We start from the raw sequence: 19,857 nt of genomic DNA on the forward strand, positions 1-19,857 counted from the left end.
AGCAGCAGCTTACTAGCTGACCAGCTGTTGCAAGCCATGCCCCAGCAGCACTGTGTGCGACAAAGATCTCATCCTGAAAACAGGTGACTGCTCCCTTCTTAAAAGACTTACCACTGCCGGTGATGGAACATGTATACTGAGTACAGATCGTGGACGGATGTGATTGACTAAATGACACAGAACTACTCCATCCATCAGCGCTGTTCCAATTTCTTCTGGCAATGTAACCTTTAGTCTTGTTTCAATACTCTGTTGAACAAAATGCAGTTAAATTTGTGAGTAACTTCTGAACATAACTTAATGCAAGTATTGATGCAGGTTCCAAAGATTCTTATTCCGGTATCTGAAGAGCCTGCACTTTGCACTTTACCACAACCTCAGTTGTTTTTAAGCAGTAATTAATTATATTGCAGCTTTATCACGGGTCTGCCAACTTAGCTAAAAAGCTGAGCCATCATCACTAAAAGGCCCAGCTTCTTTCCTGCTTCGGGATAAACCCTAAGAAAGGCAAACACTTTTGACCTGACAGGGCAATGGAAGTCAGCCAGGGCTATCTTTCGTGATAGCACTCCAACAATCCCTGTTGGCCATTCACACATGAACACAGGGATGGGGAAGGAACTGGCTTAGCTACAAAACCCCCACCACACTTTGCTTACTATTGAGCTTTCTGCTTACACTGAAAGGGGAAGAAAAGTTGGAAAAAGGATATTTCGCCCATGCCTAGAATAACCTTAACAGATATTTAACTAATATTTCTACTGCCTTCAGCTTTTCAGGACTGGTACAAGTGTTTGTCCTCTAACTAGAAATTTTAGCACCTAATATATTCATGATTTATTTCCTGTACAAATGATGGCATGATAAATGTAAATAACATGAGTTCATGTCAAGTTTAATAGTCCCAAACTATGAAATGGTTGTCTGCTATGCCATACTTTTCATTTCAAAGCTGTCATGCAACTTAGATATCCAAATGAATCAAGGGTAAGGTATCACAATCATCATCAACCATACGTGCATATTATGAACTAAACTCCTACTGTTTATGCAGCTATGTCAGCACCTCACCTCCCGGAGTTGTTCGATATGTTCTTTCTCCTCTCTCATCTGTTCCATTTTCCTACGGATTGTAAATTGAGGATCCATGGATTCAAAATTCCGTACAGACCGAAAGAAAACTGTTAAGAACAGACAAAGTTAAAAAAAAGTTACAAGTTGTGAAAGTGACCTGCCATAATCTCCTTTCCTAATGATTCATCTATTTCACTTCAGTTGGTCTCAGCCAATTCAGATTTGCCATCAAGCATCCAACAAAAGTGAACTCCTTATTCAGCAGCTAATAGGCATACTATACAGGACAGCAGGCAGTACACAACTAGCTTTTGTTTTTGAAGTTAGACCCTTTGGACTGAATATATTTGTCATATCAATCAAGGCTGTGTTAGCAGTCCTATCTTGGAGTTAGAGGATTGAGGGCAAAAACCCCACTCGAGAAACAAAAACACAAAACAGGCCATGTTAAGCTTAGATGTTAAACAAAGGCTCTGATTGCCCTCACTAAAGGATCCCACAGTAATACACTAAACCGTAAGCAGGTGGAGGGAGTGCCTTGGTCAACATTGATGCCTCACCCAACACTGCTGGAACAAATCGTATGGTTACGATCACATTTATGTTCAAGAGTTTGTTGTGTACAAATTGGTTACTGTTTTCCTGGATGACATCAGATACCACACTTCAAATATATTTCACTTGGGAAATCCTGAAGTACTTGCAGATGTTCTATGAAAAGCTATTTATTTTTATTCTTTTATTATACAGCCCAAGCAACCGCTGATAAAATGTTATTTCTTTATATAAACTGTTCCACAATTTGCACGATTAATCCAAATTCCATTATTTCAAAGTCAGGAGGGAATTAAAAATTCCTTGCAGGACTCTCCATAACCCCATGTGAGCACAGCCACATCTTACTAGTCATGGGACACTGGGATTGGTGGATTAGGAACAGTCATGACTCAGTGTGGAGATGGAGAAAGGACAACTAGCAAACCAAAGTCCTTGACTGAGTTTAAAACATAATGTGGGTTATACCATTTCTCCCGTTTGAGCCACAAGTTTGATATTAAAAGTGAGGAATCATAATGAGTGACTGGGTTGTGAATTAACTTCTGTCCAATGCTTTTGTAACAGACCAGCATTCAGCTAGAGCCCGATAATCATGGAATCAGACAATAAAGGCTGCTATTCTGTCGACTGGTTCTGTGTCAGCTTTGAGAGCGCAACCCTCTGATTCTCATTCTCCGTACCCTGGCTAATGATTTTTTGCAAATATTCATCCACTTATCCTGCAACAGAAACTTTGGGAACAGGTTACAAACATAGGGCTATCTGCTTCCTTAAGACTTTGGCAGACATGCGTACTCTTCTTGGTTGTATGTACACCCTTGGGCCAGATCACAATGTCCTTCCCGGTTGCTGACGCTGCACTTTCGGATCCCACATCCCTGCATCTGCTCCTGATTAGTCACTCTGCAATCCTGCTTCTCTGTCTGAAGCTTTAAATCATTTCAAACTGCAGCAATTACAGTAATGGATCTTGACACACTTGAATGCAAACTTGTTTGAAGGAGTGAGACAGTCAGCCCTCTCCCACGTTCAAAAAAGCACTATTCTCAACAAAGAAGGGGCAATGAGGATTATTCAAATTAATCTTGTTGTAACAGAGATACAAGGAGGGTCCTCTGATGCTCTAGCTCATTCAGAGGTCAGGAAGGATGGGACGTAGAACAAATGAGTCAAATGCAAATGGAAAAGGAAATAAAATAAGACAGTTCAAACAATAAATATTTACATGTTGTGTGATGGTCCAAAGGAAGAATTCTCCAATCTACCTAAACAGTTTTAAAAACGTCTATTGTGAGGAATTCCTCATTCTCTTTTTATTTAAATATATAAATTTGATAGTTTTCTTTCAGGAGGTCACAAGGTTAGTGAAATAATGGAAATTCAGGAGACACTGCCTATATTGACTTTCAAAAGGCCTTTGAACTCTATTACTTCACATGAAGCAATCTACCGATTTCAGCAAGACGTTAAAAATCTGGATTAGGTACTAGCTGCAATTTGAGGACTGAAAAGGTCGGGTTGGTGGGTGTAGTTTAGTATGGAGGAACATCATGGGTGATGTTCCTCAGGGATCAGTGGTAAGTTAGTTTGCACATGATTGTAGTATCCTTGCAAAAGTTAAGACAACAAAGGATCAATTCAAAGATGATTTAGTTGCACCAGGCTAGTGGTTAAAACATACGAAAATACCATTCAATTTTAATTAGTGTCGTTGCTGTTGGCAGGGACAACGCATCATTTCCAGGGAATATTGAAAGAGGTTAAGAAAGAAAGAGAGCTAGGCATTATTGTGCACAAATCACTGAAGGTCCATTACCAAAGTCAGAAGAGTCTTTACAGCACTTTCTCCTTTACTGACCCTCACAGGAGACTGCATGCATATAAATGCAGTTGGAGGGAGGAAATATTTTGTCATGTTACTTAGGACATCAATGATGTGAGGCATGCTCAATAAACCAGTTAGTCTTTTCTAACCTGTCAATATACTCATGCACATTTAAAAGGGGACAGCCAAGTCATAACTAGAAACACAATTGACAGGGAAACTTTAGGCCTAGAAGCTTGAAAGTAGCCTTGCCATTTTTGGGTATAAAAGATAGCATATTAGCAATACAGGGGTACTACACAGGAAAAAGGATCACCAGAATAACCTGAAGAAGCTCATCTAGAACTAAACAAACCAATATTTATCATGGTTTCTGGCTGGAAAGAAGATAGCAGTAGACAACAGGATAAAGGATAAGTAAATTCAGCAGTAACAGAGTGTTCAATTCCACTGCCACAACCACAACTACTCATAACTGCCCAATCTCATTGTGTGTTCCAGTAAGAGTCATGTTGGATCTTAGATGTTAATTCTGCTTTTTTCTCTAAAGATTTGTTGAGTTCCTCCAAACTTGTTTTTTTATTTCAGAGCTTCAACATCTGTAGTATTTTGCTTTTGGTTTAGCTTCCTACTCCATACTTTTTCTACAGCCAATGATTTTTTTTGTCATCTTTTCTCCTTGTAACTCTCGACAGATGAGCATCAGAATATAACAGAATGGAAACAGGCCCTTCAACCCATTGTGTCCATGCCAGTCATGAAGAACCTATCCACTCTAATCCCATTTCCCAGCAATTAAGTGCCACGTAGTGAGAACCAGAAATTCTCTATCACTTCACCAAAGAGGGCCATGCCTCATGTGAAGCTAAATATGGACCGAACCATTCAGTACTATAAAAATCCTAATCTCATTGGCATGTTGTCCCCAAGTAACCTCCCTAGCTTCAAATAATAATTTACATTTCCTTTTGAAGATGAACTAAAAAACATAACAGTTCTGACCACATCATTTGCTGTGCCTTTATTTATCATGCATACCAATCTTACATATTCCAAATACAAGTGTTATCTGTTAATTTTTGACATACTAGTGACTATTTTCAAGTTGTATCAGCAAACAAATGGAAATACAGAGTGCAAGGAAAGGCCAGTGGAACTAAATGAATTCAAATCGTGGACTGGAGCAGAAAGGAGCAGCACACTGGCTAAGCTCCAAAGACAAAGACATTCATCGAACTTCATAAACAGACATCTTTTAATCACACATTCCCATCCAGTTAAAAAAAAAGGCAAGCCAAAATCTCTTCTGCAATATATTAAACCATTTGGTAGGAACACAAACACTGACACCAAAGCAAATTAAAAAAAACAAAAAAGTTGGAAAAAGTTCTGGCACCATCTGTGGAAAACAAACCATTTAACATTTCAGATTGATGACCTTTCATCAGAGCTGGGAAAAGTTGGAAATGTAATAAAAATTGCTCCTTCTACTTACTAAAAGCTATTACATTCCTAACTTTTCCCAACTCTTAACAAAATGTCGTCCCAACCTGAAACAGTAACTAGTTTTCTTTTCACAGATTCTGGTTGACTTGCTGAGAATTTCCAGCATTTTCCATTTTTATTTCCGATTTCCATCCTCTACAACATTCTGCTTTTCCAAAGAAAAATATTCTGACATTCCAAGATGACATAAAAACAGCTAGACATAGGCTTTTCTACATTCCATGATCAAGAGGGATGAATGGTTCCCGAGATTGGAGTGAGTTGGTCCTAAAATAATCCACTCATTGATAATCCTATCCCAGTGAGTGTCCAAATTTTTTCTTTGCATCAATTACAATCAAACAAAATGTTGTCTTCTAATATAACCCACAGTAACTGAACTAAACACAGACACAAAGTTAAAATTTAAAATTGGCACCCACTCAACTTTAGAATTCAGAATGGGATGTGAGTAAGAGTCACACTGGACTGAAATCATTTACTGTTTTTCTCCAGTGACAGCCAGACCTACTGAGATTCTACACCATTTTCTGTTTTTATTTCAGCATCCACAAAACTTTGTATCTTTTCAACTTGAGGAAGGGTTTCATTGTGCTCAGTTTCACACGAGTCCCAATTCATCTACCAAATCATAATCATGCTGTCAGCCTAACAAAAAAACATTCTAAACTATTTTGCTGCTTTACTGACAACTTTAAACTGTTGGATGAATTTTGAACAGGAGGCTGGTTAATAGCTTCATTCTCTCCTATTTTAATCTGTCAACAAATGGACTGATCACATCATTTGAAATCATAAAAGATGGCAACCTTCCTTACAAAAGGTCCAACAAATAGGAGTGAATTCAAGCCCAAGTTACTTTGGAACCATTCTAGAACATTTGAAGATTATGTCTGTGCTCAAATGTGTCTAATATATTAAAATGGAGTTAGTTCATTAAGTGCACCAACACATAAACTAAGGCAACACACATACCATGACTTCTGTCTTCTTCCTGAGGGGTAGTGACGGTACTGCGTTCCTCTATGTATGTCTGTGTCAACTCTCTGAAGGAGGGAGGAGGGGAGTCCAAAGGAGGAGAGTTGGCTTGGACTAAAGGTGGCAAGGACATAAAGTAGATACAAAGCAAGTCCAAGAGGCATTGGGCAAATGCCAAGTGGACCAGGAAAGTCAAAGATCAGAATTTATGCACCAGTAGCAGCCAATGCAAGTTTAATGTGAATCAATTCAAGGTTGAACCGGGAAATTCAAGATTAAAAAAGGACAAAAAAAGTGTGAAGAAACACACAACACAAAACAAATGAAGAAAAAAAACTGTTAGCTATCGAATACAAATCAAATCATGCAGTTAACTTTCTGCCATGACTAATCTCTATATCGTCATACAATACAAACATGAGAACAATTATACAAAAGCTACAGTAAAACCTGATTCAAACTTACAATCACTTACAGTTTAAATATTAGATATTAAAGCTGGTCAAGTAATGATAGAATAAAAGAGATAAAGTTATAGTGTGGGTTAATTATAGTGCACAAGTACAAACTAGCAGGACGTAAACTTAACGCCTTCTTGGTTGAAGATCAAAATAAGCTGAACCCACCAAGCAAAATCTGCCTTGACCAACAGCTTACAAAGTTATCATGAACCACCAACGAATTTTTGTAAGATTCAAAATGAGGGGGCTATACTGCTCTATAAACTATAGATACTTCGGACCCATTTTCCCACCACCTTTGCGATTATTTGCAATTGATTCTATCCTCTCATCACTTCAAATATCAAACCAGTTTTTCTTTAAAAGTCTCTGCCTCAGTCACTTCAAAATCCTAACAACTGCCATTAACATTTAATTGCAATTACTACAATGAATTTGGAAATCATGATTTGGAGACAACCACATGAAGGAGCAGCACTCCGAAAGCTAGTGCTTCCAATTAAAGCTGTTGGACTATAACCTGGGTGTTGTGTGATTTTTGAAATTGTTAATAGTTTCGTAAAACTCTTGCCTGGTATGTTTAGCTTCTAGCTAAAACTGCCATAGTCCCAAAGGACCATACGGCTGCTCTCTGATTAGGTGGTGGTGTCTGGTGCTGAGTTTATCCTGAAGGTCACCATGCTTCAGACAAGAAGCAAGTTTGAGGAAGTGGGATCTTCATGGAGACCTTGGCAACAAAGGGAATCAAATCCTCGCGGTTAATGTCGCTCTGCATCAAAAAGCAGTCATCAAGCCAAGTGAGCTAGCCTAACCTCTGGCTTGTCGTTAATTAATAAAATTACAGAGAGCTCCAGAAACTTGCTTATAAAAGGCACCCTTTGAGTTAGGTTGCATGCTCACGTTTCAAATATGCACAAACAAAACTATAACTATTGTATTTCCAAACTATTCTTTCACCTATGGGAAATTATGTGAATAGTTTCAACTGGGAGGATGAGAGTTTGAACCTTCACCTACTGCATTTGGTCCATCCAACCACATTCCCAGTGGAATAGGACCCACAGCAGAAAACTAGCCAGTTCCCTTCAGAAAGGTGTTCAAAATAACTGGTGTGGCAAACAAATATGACACCCTGGTACAGGTGAAGACTCATTTCTGAGACTAGGCTAGATTAAAGCAAGTCATTACTGCCAACAGACATGGTTTATGCTGATATAGGACATGGGGATGGAAAATATTCTACCCACAAGCTAATGAACTTGCAAACTGAAGACAACAAAAGCAAAAACAAAGCCACTTAAACTTCAAAGACAAGCTGATACGTAGGATATGATTAGCTTACTTCTAGTTTTCTCACTCCTCAGTATTCATTATTCATCTATGTCCTTTTATGCAAATGACAGCTCTGATTCATTTCCATGTTTCAGTCAATTCAAGCACAAGTGCCAGAAATTATGGTTAATCATTAACAACAAGTTCTACAAAATCCAAAGGCCAAAGAGTTTAACTGGGAGAAAGGCTGCAATTACAATTTAATTTATTTAATGAAGCATTCAGAGATAAATTGATAACAATTATACTTCCTTGTTACAATGTAGATTCTACAGCTTAATGCACCATCACTGAGCCACTGTGACACATCGAAATCCGTAATTGAAAAAGAACCAACAGTAGAAATATCTATGGATATTTTAGAGTTCAAAATGAAACCTCTAATTTATCAGAGGATGGGCTCTTTGATGTAGGGGACAAGCATCCTTTCCATTCCTTACTGCTTTTTGAAGGACAATGACAAACATCTTTTAATGGTATGACATGACGATTGCAAAAACAAAATAAATGATATCTTATTCCTACATCTTTCCACCCCGATGTTTCCAATTAAGTCATTAGTTACTGGAATGATGTTATCAGATGTTAACAACCACAAACTGAAACACATTGCACAGTTTTAATGCTCAATTAGTGAGATAAGCAAGACGCGAATAAATGGGAGATGCACAAAACATCACTCTTAGAACATAATGCAAATCTAAAAAAGAAATTGGTCTATGCAATGGAAGCAGACACCACCAGGCCGTATTGTGTCCCCCAACCAACTGAAGAACTCAAAACAGATTATCACATAGCCATTTTCCTTTAACTCCAAATGAAACAGCTGCAGAATTAAAAAACTTTGCCCATGACACAAACTGAAGAAAATCTGGCTTTTATAATAATTCTAACGTGAAAATTATTGCAAATAAGGATGCTTGAAGTGGTCACCAGTGACCTATGTTGAGATCATTTGATCTATTAACAGAAATGTGACTAACAATAAAAGAGGGAGATGAACTGTCAACGCATGTTAACAATGATCTATTGGGTATGGTTTGGTCAGAAGGCGAACAAGAGTTTAGACACTAGTGGCCAGATCCAATTTTGAAAACCTCCTCATAAACCCTTGCAAATCGGGGAATTTTACAAATAGTCCCAAAGTACTTGAAAACGTGCTGAAATGCACCAAAGAGTTACCAAGCTAATAATTTGTAAATATTTTATGCAAATAGATTCTGTGCTAATACGTCTCAGTACATGTTCCAAAGTGTAATGATCTTTTTACCTCACTTCCACTGAATGGAATGCCCAAGGCTTTCACCTTGAAGCGAGATCCTCTACATTTTCCACCATGACGTCAAAGGTTTAGTTTTGAAAGTCTATCTAAATAACTGCTGGCATTCTTGGAGGAACCCTCTCAAACTCACTGTGTACTGCATGAACAGGATGATTGCTATCTCTTATTGTGAACGAGCTGAAAGGTTTCCTTACCAGATCGTGGTTTCAGTCCAAAGGGAGCAGTGGGAGATGCTACTGGAGACATTGTGGGAGTGACTGTAGGAGTCTTGTCTTCATCCTGCAGATAATAAATAAAATTAGTTTTTAAAAAACACTCAGCTTAGTTTATCACTGGCACAGCGGGTACTTTAGCAAAGGTTTAATGCGCAGTTGGACTTTGTTTTAAATTTATACTGAATTGGAACAGCATCTATCTGCAAATATGTTCAATGATTCACTGACATTACTGTGATAATGAACAGATTGCTACACTTCATAAACATTTTGAAGTCGCATCTCTGCCAAAATACTTCCTTTGAAAATTAATTTTTTTTGGTTTTGAGATCCAGCAGTGCTGATATGTGTTAAGATTTAATACTCCTGTTAGTAAAATAGCAAGCTGCTAAATGAAATAAAATCAGCAATATTATTCAAATCACTTGCTTCAACAGAAATACAGAAAAGCCAATTTCAGCAACCTGCCTTAATTCTGATCGCATTAGAGCTGGCCAGTTGCACCAGTCCTTAGTAGAACAGAGCTGAGATTTTTGATTATTTGGTGCAATTTTATATGGATCTTTCTGAAGAGCAATAAATCTATTTCTCATTACGCTGCACTTGGGGATTCAAGTATATTCTTCAGGTAAACAAGGAAGATTAACTGACAGACAGGAAGATTAACTGAAGCAGGAAATACTTGCATATTTCAGATCTTTTAAAGCGCTCTGCTGTTTTTATATTTCTATTGTAAATTTCTACAACCTCATATATAACGGGAAATATTAATGTCACATCACACTGTGGTCTCAGTTTGGAATTACAGAATGTTTTGTGGATATAATATGGGAAAAGGGTTGGCAAAAGGTCTAATTACATGTTAAGATTTCTAACAAATTACAGACACAACTTTAGTAAGCCGTGTTCTTAATGGTTTGTGAGAGACCCAATATTCTGTTACAAAGTTGGCATGTAGTGCATGTAACTGGCTGCAAACAATTAGATTTATTAATTGTCTTTAAAGTGAATCAAAATTTCCCAAATCATTTTTGGCATAATTCAATGCAGTTTAGCTTTACATCGAAAAAAAGCCAATCACGGCTGTTTCATAAACTAAAGCCTTCAAGTGGCCATTTAAAAGCAATACCAGAAAGCAATAAATGATATAGGATACCCACTAAACAGTTACGGTTACAGAAAGGGGCCACTTAGTCCACTCAGTCACTGTTGGCTCTCTGTAAGGGCAAATTAGCTTCTCCCACTCCTCTGTCCTTTCTCACAGCCACGTAAATATTTACCCATTAGTTTTACATTCAATTTCCTGTTGAAAACCAAGATTGAAGCACCATAATCTCAGGCAATGCATTCCAGATCCCAACCATTCACTGCGTGAGAAACAACCCTTGTGCCAGCTTTGGTTCTCAATCTTTCCAGCTTTAGGAACAAACTCGCCCTAACTGCACTTGCAAGGAAGTGTGTCCTAGCCATGTTGAGGTGTACTCATCCAACTTGCGCAAATCTGACCTTCCCCGAAGAGATCCAAATGCCTTGGGAATCTAAATTCAATAGTATTGCAGTGTTGAATTCTCTTCTGAAACTTAGCAATGACCAGAAACTTAACTGGGCTGGTCATAATCCTGTGGCTGCAACAGCAGGCCAGAGGTTGGGAACTCTGTGGCCTGATGAGGGACAAAATGATCTGTGCTTTCCCAAGAAAGATCTATATGTTGTTCCCTGACGCTCTGTCTATGCATGATGCCGCTAGCAGCAGCTGCATGACACTTACCAATCATGGTCACCTCAACATCCTTTCCTCCAGGATCTGTCATTCAAGCAATAATTGAAAAGTACTACAAAGATTGATGCGCTTTCTATTTTGAAGAGAGTTATATATTGGGCAAGTATAGCTACTGCACTTTTAGTATTTCATTGTGCCCTTTGATGTTTCTAAAAGCAACTGACCAATTAGCCTTGGGATACAAGCATTGAGCTGGGGACTGAACAAATCTCTCCATTAGAACAAATAAAGATAGCTGGCAGCCCACAATGTGCAGTCAGCCACAATAACATGCCTAGACTTAGTGAGTACAAGGAATGAAAGGAATGAATCCAACACAGGTTTTTGCTCATTGAAGACTTAGTCTGTTTATAAAAGCACTGCTTCTCAGCCAGGAGGCAAAGAAATGCTGCTGGGAAACAACCAACTGCAACTCAACCAAATAGCTGCAGTCTGGGTTTTCAACCCATGACCAGAGGTTACTAATATTGAGGCTCGCTTATTTTCAAGGAAGGATTGGTGGAGAGAAAGCAGATGCTTAGACACAGTTCACCAACTCATTTTGTACTGCCTTGTTCCAGCTCTAAATCTGAGCTTCCCCAATATATGTGGGATGCACAGTTCAGACAAGGGGAATTAAGTTTCGATACAGGCTTTCCCTCATGACACTTACCTCATTTTGAGAATCACTCCTCTCCAGGCTCTTACTTGCATTCTGAAACATTTCAATGCATGTTTTAAAAATAAAAGCAAACAAAGAAACCACATTTAGAACATTCAGTCACAAAACTATAAGTCACCCCAACCTTGTACTGGGGGAAAAATAACAAAATCAACTCTCAAGAAGTACAGTTTAGTTAGAATAATTAAAAAATGGATAATATCTGTCTTCAGTAATTTTCTCTAACAAGGCAAGTAGAATGCTCCAGTAACTATGAGGGGGTCACAGCCTCAAGATTAGGGCTGATCTTTTAGGACTAGAATGAGAAGAAATTTCTCCACTCAAAAGGTTGTGAATCCTGGGAATTCACAACCCAGAGGATTGAGGATACTCCATCATCGAACAGATTTTGCACCAGGATAGACAGACTTTTGGACACTCAGGGAATCAAAGATATATGGACCCAGAGAGAAAGTGAAGTTAAGGCAGAAGATCAGTTACAAACATACTAAATAGTGTTCACACAGCTATCATTATTCAATGTAATTGATCTACTCTACTTTTGCTCTGATTTATGCTTGCTTCTGAATTACAACAAATATTACTGGAGTTGAAGATCAGGACTCAAGTACAGTAATTGCAATCAGGCTCATCAACATGACAGTTCTTCATTGATCCAATGCTTAACCAACCACCTCTATCAAAAGCATGTTTTGACATCTGCAGGGTGTACTGATGTGTGTTCAATACTGCGTTAGATAAAGAAGAGTGAAACCTGGGAACTGGTGTAAACATGTAGCTCAACAGAAATTTCATTTTTGCAATCATGCATCTCGAGGTTGACGGACAAGAAATCTGTGCTTGAAGTTCCATTTTCACTTTCTACGAATAGCTTTCATGCAATCATGAATGTTAGCTTTTCTGTTGGGGGATGGTCACAAGGCCAGCAGTACATGGCATACTATCGCTTCCAAATTCCCCTCCATATCACACACCATCCCAACTTGGGAGTATATCATTATTTCCTTATTGTAACTAAGTCAAAATCTTTGAACTCTCTTCCTAACAGCATTGCAGATGTACCTACTACGTGGACTGCAACAGCTCCAGATGGGTCACCACCACCTTCTCAAGGGCAATTAGGAACAGGCAATAAATGCTGACCTTAATGATGACAACCAAATCCCATAAATACTTCTTTGAAAAGACTAGATTTTATTTCTCCAGTGAAACAATTTGTGGCAAAGGTTCTAAGACTTTTGCATGGACACAGTCAAGAAAGTAGGTTTTATCAAATGCCGAATAAATAAAACCTAATTAACAACTAGTCATTTGAGAATATGGTCACTTAAAAAGACTCTTAGACCAACTCTGCAAATAAAGCAGAGCAACCTAAATACAGTTATAGAAAACCAAGACTTTACACACCAGATCAAGTAACTGAGTAAGTGAACAACAGGGTGTTTATCCTTAAGACTCCACTGAGGTGGGTAGAAATGAGCAGCATTTGGAAGAAATGCTCAACTTATGCAGAGTAGTTATCAATAATAAAATCATAGGATAGAATCATTGAATCCCTCCAGTGTGGAAGTGGATCATTCGGCCCATTATATCCACAAACCCTCTGGACAGCATCCCTCCCAGACCCACCCACCCTATCCTCCCCCTGTAAACTTGCATTTACCCATGGCTAATCCACCTAGCCTACACATCCCCGGACACTATGGGCAATTTCCCATGGCCAATCCACCTATTTTAACATCTTTGGACTGTGGGAGGGAACTAGAGAATCCAGAGGAAACATATGCAGACACAGGGAGAATGCGCAAACTCCACACAGCCAGTTGCCCGAAGCTGGCTCCAAACCCGGGTTTCCTGGTGCTGTGAGGCAGCAGTGCTAACCACTGAGCCACTGTGTTGCCTTAACGTTAACCACCTTGAGAATATGAATACTCACAAAGACTCTTAAACCAACTCTGCAGGTGGACTGTTAACATGATTAAACATGTTAACTCATGTTTAATCATGTTAATTGGATACCAGGATTACAATGATTAAAAGGCAGAATAGGTTTTACTAATATTTTACAGATCAGTGTTTACACCAAGCCTCAAATTTATCATGTTTTTGATCATCTTAGCTCATTTTTAAAAAAATGCTTTGTGAGATTATATGATCAAGGTGATTCTAAGCTTTTGTAGCTTATAGTTTAAAAGAAAAAGGCTTAACTAACTAAATTTCTTTCTGTTGAGAAAATGCTGATATGATACCAGTCTCCAAAACAAGTTAGACACAACCTCAGCAAGCAAGTTATTTGACCTGGACAATAAACAAAAGCTTTCAGAATGAAAGGCTAATGTTAAAATGTCTCATGCACAGCCTTTATGTGGATCAGCTTCCTAGCAAAGGTAGCTGGTTTGGTGGAAGCTAACAAGCCAAATTTGAGTGATGTTCAAGATGGACACTAACGGGCACAGCTTCATTATTTTGGAAAGGGGTTACGGGAAATAGAACATCAACACGGGAAGTTGATAGTTTAGGCCGGATTAATCAAACATTGACATGAGACCAATCAGGCCTTAAGTTGAACAGCCTTTTCTCAAGTTCTTATATTTCAATCATACTCAGGCGTCAAGTGACTTTAGCACCTGCTTGGACTTCTGCCATTCCAATCGCTGTGATGATGCCACCTGAGCTTCAAGCCGCGCTCTCTCCAGCATAACTTCTCGTTTCCTCTGAAACTCTAGCTCCAAGGTAGAGCTTTCCGTCTACAATTAAAGAGAGCAGTCACCATTAAAATAGGTTTCAATCTAACAAATATATTGTTCAATTTCAAAGGGTCAAATGGTACTGAGGACCGTCCAAACCCCAGCTTTCCAGCTCACAAATATGAGATGTAAGCCTCACCTCGCAGCTGACTGCACTGACCTTGAGCATTTTCAGGTCATTGTGATATTTTGATTGCAGCTTAACCAGTAAACTAAACTGTAATCAGGTGGCACCATCTGCAACTTCTCAGATACTGAAGCAGTCCATGTCCAAATGCAGCAAGATGAAGCAGCAAGTAACTCACTTCCTGAGTCCCCAAAGCCTGCCCACCAAGGCCAAATCAGGAGCTTGCTGGAATATTTCCCACTTGCCAAGATGAGTGTGGCTCCAACAAACTCAAGGAGCTCAACACCATCCAGGACAAAGCAGTCACTCGATTGACACCACATTCCATAACATTCACTCTCTTCCACCACCAATACTCAGCAGCAGCAATGTGCACCATGTACAATATATACTGAAGAAATTCACCAAGATTCCTTTCCCATAATCCAAACCCACCACCACTTCCACTTAAAAGAACAAGGGTAGCAGATACATGGGAACACCACCGCTTGCAAGCTCCTCTGCAAGCCACTCACCATCCTGACTTAGAAATTTTCTGTCGTTCCTTTAGTATTGCTGGGTCAAAATCCTGGAACACACTCTTCAACAGTATTGTGGATGCAACTAAATCAAATGCACTGCAGCAGTTCAACATGGCAGATCACTACCACCTTCTCAAGGACAATAAATGCTGGCTAGCCAGCCAAACCCATGTCCCATGAAGGAAAAAAGGAAAAACCTCACTTGAAGACTAGTTTGCCTGAGGAAAACTAATTGCTGGTTTGAGAAGTAGCTGAAGAGATAGTTTCTAATATGCAACTAAAGAATGCGTGCAACATTAAGTGCAAATCTTTTCTTTCTAACTGCCTACCCCAGATAAACATAAAAATTCAAAAATAAATTTCAACTTAAATAAATTTATACATTAATACATGTATCATTATGCTGAGAAAATCTTATCCCTGCATATAAGCATCCAAATTGTGTGTAGGAACACAGCAAACTGAACATCTAATCAACTGAACTTAACGATAAAACCTGCTACCTGCTGCATAAATCTGGAGAAATTCAGTAACACTTTACAAGACAACTTCTCAAAGAATCAAGAGAAAGAGCAACCTTCAGGTGAGTGGGAGCTGAAGGTGAGAGAAATTACTGGACCAGGATGCAATGATGCAATGCGATTACAATTTTAGTGTTATACGTTCTAACTTTATTTTTAAACCAGTATTATAAAAGCTATCATTTGTCAGTCTGGCCTCAGGGTATTATCACTTGACTGCTAATCTAGAGACCCAGGTAATGTTCTGGGGACTTAGGTTCAAATCCTGTCATAGCAGATAGAACATGAAACCGAACAGGACGGCAACAGGCCCTTTGGCACACCATATCTGTGCCGACCATGATGCCATCCCAAACTAATCCCACATGGTCTGTATCCTTATGTTCCCTGCCTGTTCATGTGTCTGGTTAAAAGCTTCTTAAACGTTGCTATCATATCTGCTTCTACCATCTCCCCTGGCAGCATGTTCCAGGCACCTATCACCCTCTGTGCAAAATACTTGTCCTTTAAACCTCACCCCCACCCCCACCTTAAACTTATGCTGCCTAGTATTTGACATTTCCACTTTGAGATAAGATCACTTCACATTTTCCTAAACCGAACAATTCATCTAGCAATTACTATCAAAATGGCTGATCTAGTTCAGTTATTTCTGGTCAATGGTAATCTGCAGGATGTTGACAGTGGGGGATTCAGTGAGAACAATGTCAAGGGGACTGTCAAGGTCAAGGGGAGATGGTTAGATTCTCTCTTGATGGAGATGACCATTATCTGGCATTGATAGAATTTAAATTCAATAAAAATCTGGAATTAAAAGACTATTGATGACCATGATACTGTTATTGATTTTTGGAAAAACCCACCTGGTTCCCTGATGTCCTTTAGGGAACGGAACTGTCATTCCTTTCCTAGTCTGGCTGACATGTGACTCCAAAACCACATCAAGGTGGTTGACTCTGGACAATTACGGATGGATAATAAATGCTAGCCCAGCCAGCAATACCCACAACCCGTGAATGAATAAAATAAACATTAATAACAGAAACTGCATGTTATCTCATCATAGCGTAGTTAAAATATGCCCCACTGCAGTCCAAATGTTGACAGGATGTATACACAGACATGTGACTTTAAAAATATTATGGGTCAGGAGCAGTAATATTCTTTCACCTGGAGGTGCCTTGCAGTCCAACAACTGATGCATTCCACAATTTGACACCATACACACTGTGACCAACAGTGGTGTGCAGTTCATCTACAACTCACACCACACCAGCATTTTCAGCCAAAAAAAATTATACTGGTAAGTGAATTCATTACTGAGTTTCATTTTGCACATTCATTATGTATATGCTAGCACCTTTACCAATATGAGGGCACATCCCACCCTGCTGTTCACTCCCTATTGTGTTTAATACTCCCTTTATCAAATGATTCATTTTCTTTTAAAACCATATATATGTGCTACTTCAGCAAGGGTTTGCAGCAGAAAATTCCACATAGTATATGCAAAGTAATCTCTGTTAATTCTTTGACATAGATTTGTGTCCAGTTAGTATTGTAAAGAAAACAGCCTTCAATTATAAAAGATAGTTCTTTTTAGCTACATTATTGTGCTACTACCAACATCTGCTCCTACACATCTCTTTTTCATATTGTCTTTCAATGCTCCTCCCACCAAAATAATTCCCATTGAACTGGACTGCATCTGCCATCTCTCTGCCCACTCCACCAACTCGTCAACGTCCTATCGGATTTCTGCACCGTTCTCCTTAGTTTACAATTCTCCTGGGTTTTGTGTCATCTGCAAATTTAGAGATGATCCCCCTGCACAGCAAGATCCAGATCATTAATTATATATATCGGGAAAAACAAAGGAGTCAGTACACCCGCTACAAGCCTCCCTCTACCCCTGAAAAGTGATTGGGTCAATGGGCTGAGGAATAGCAAATAGAGTTTAATTTGGATAAATGCAATGTATTGTATTTTGGTAAAACAAACAATGTCAGGGCTTATATAATTAAAAGGACCTTGGATACTGTTTTTGAACACAGACACCTAGGGGTCCAGGTCATAATTTTTTGAAATGTGCATCACAGGTAGACAGGGTGGGTAAGAAGGCATTTAACACATTTGCCTTCATTGCTTAGACCTCTGAGTAAAGGAATTGGGATGTCATGTTGAGGTTGTACAGGACACTGGTGAGGCTTCTTCTGGAATACTCTGTCCAGTTCCAGTTGCCCTATTATAGGAAAGACATTATTAAGCTGAAAAGGGTTCAGAAAAGATTTACCAGGATGTTGCCAGGAATGGAGGGTTTGAATTATACGGAGAGTTTGAATAGGTTGCAGTGTAGGAGTTTGAGGGGTAACCTTATAGAGGTTTCCAAAACCATGAGGGGTATAGATAAGGTGAATGGCAGGTACCTTTTTTCCCTAGGGTGGGGTTTTCAAGACTCGGGGGCATATTTTTAAGGTGAGGAGAGACATTTAAAAAGGACATGAGAGGCAATTTTGTTTACACTCAGAGAGTGGTTTGTGTGTGGAATGAACTTCCAGAGGAAGCTGTGGTTGCAGATACAGTGAGAACATTTAAAAGATATTTGGATAAGTACATGAATAAAAAATGTTTGGAGGGAGACAGGCCAATGCAGGCAATGAGGCTACTTGAGTTTGGGACTATAGTCAGCATGGACTGGTCAGACCGAAGGGTCTGTTTCCGTGCTGTATCAACATATAACTCTGTGCTTGCATCAAAGGGAGGGAAAGCATGGTAATGTCACTGGCCTAGAAAACAGCACTCTAGGTTATTCATCCAGATGGTGAAATCTGTATTCAGAAAAAAAAGTTGGAATAGACCTAGCCTCATGTAACTACTGTTGACTGTCATTCAAGCCCGTCTAGTTAACCTGAGTCTGCTGTCCTTAGTCTAATTTCAGACACACTTAACTGCCCTCTGGACAATTAGGGGTGGACTATTAATGCTGTCTAGCCAGTGACGCCCACATCCCATGAATGAATTTTTTAAAATTCCCCTCGCCCTGTTAATCAAATTAAATTTGCAGTGTTAATAAATAACAGAAAGATGTTAAGTGATAATATATTATTGTTGACAGCTTTTAACCAAGTGATACTCTGAAGAGAAAAGTTTGCACTGTAACATTTTGCATCTATTTTTGTACAGTGCTAGTATTTCCCTGTGACAAGTGTTAGTGATGCACAGAAACAGATGAATCAAAGTTAATGAGGTGAGGAATTGTTACGGAATAGAATGAATGACCTCAGATGAAGAATCCTCATCTACACAAAATGGAGCAAGAGCCTAAAAATAAGAACAAAAGAAAGCTGCTTTAGCATGAAAAGTAAAACCCACATTACAGTGCAATTATTTACAATGTAGATAAACTTGATTACAGTAGTGATAATAATTGCATTTTAATTCTTGCAAAATGCACTTTGAACATAAATACAATGAACTGTTTGAACACGTATTTTCAACATCATCACTAAACTCCGTGCATCTACTGAAGCTAACGTCATTTTAATGATAAACTGCAAATTACATCCTGTTTCACTACCATCCCCTTACTAATGTTATCCTTTTCTGGAGCAATTTGCCACTTCTCAACTATGGTTCTAAAAAACATTCTAAAAACAGTAAACCATTCAACCTCTCCAGCCTGTTCTATTATTCATGACTGATCTTAATCCCTTGATCTGCCTTTGTTCATGACCTCTTCTAGTCTTAAATGAACGAAATATAACCAGTTGAAATTTTAACTGAACCCATAAACCTCTGGGTGAGTGTTAAGAGGTTTCCTTGGCATTGCATGCAAGCAAAAGCTCAGTGATAGCACTCTGAACAGCCTAATACCTATTATAGATGTATTGTCTCTTTTGCCTTCACAACCCCACCACAGGAACTGGATTTTTCTCTACTATATTAACAAATCCTTTAATCACTCTGAAATCCCTCAATCTTTTGTACAAGGGAATACAAGCCTATTCTATGCCGTCTTTCCTCTTAACCCTTTCCGTCTCTTCAACATCTAAAGTATTACGAACAATTTTGACAGCATCTGCTAATGAACTATTCTAGGGAACAGATTCTGTCCTCACTGCCAGAACACAAGTGAGAGTGAGTTCTGAAGAAGGATCACTATGTTAACTGTTTTGTTTCCACAGATGCTTTCAGACCTGCTGCGTTTCTCCAGCAATCTCTATTTAAGGCAGAGCTGGTGTTTTTCTATTCAGTAACATTATCAGTTGC

The 19,857-nt window shown here is 38.9% G+C and overlaps 1 protein-coding gene across 6 annotated transcripts in view; it reads right to left on the minus strand.

Annotated features, from left to right (window-relative positions):
* The window catches only part of lrch1 (leucine-rich repeats and calponin homology (CH) domain containing 1), a 171,411-nt gene that overhangs the window by 16,187 nt on the left and 135,367 nt on the right, over window positions 1-19,857 (minus strand). For 2 of the 6 annotated variants that reach the window (XR_011962506.1, XM_072584585.1), the window contains exons 14-20: window positions 18,868-18,909; window positions 14,300-14,419; window positions 11,664-11,705; window positions 9,211-9,295; window positions 5,939-6,055; window positions 1,072-1,181; window positions 112-249 (exon numbers count right to left, since the gene is read on the minus strand). Coding sequence is in view for 2 of the 6 variants with exons in the window: in XM_072584585.1 (XP_072440686.1) it covers window positions 112-249; window positions 1,072-1,181; window positions 5,939-6,055; window positions 9,211-9,295; window positions 11,664-11,705; window positions 14,300-14,419; window positions 18,868-18,909 (654 nt within the window). In the remaining 4 variants the exon portion in view is untranslated. The remainder of the gene's footprint in view (window positions 1-111; window positions 250-1,071; window positions 1,182-5,938; window positions 6,056-9,210; window positions 9,296-11,663; window positions 11,706-14,299; window positions 14,420-18,867; window positions 18,910-19,857) is intronic. The other 4 variants (XR_011962508.1, XM_072584586.1, XR_011962507.1 and 1 more) reach the window with 3 other exon arrangements.

This window comes from Chiloscyllium punctatum, chromosome 15 (assembly GCF_047496795.1).
Source record: "Chiloscyllium punctatum isolate Juve2018m chromosome 15, sChiPun1.3, whole genome shotgun sequence".
NCBI lineage: Eukaryota > Metazoa > Chordata > Chondrichthyes > Orectolobiformes > Hemiscylliidae > Chiloscyllium > Chiloscyllium punctatum.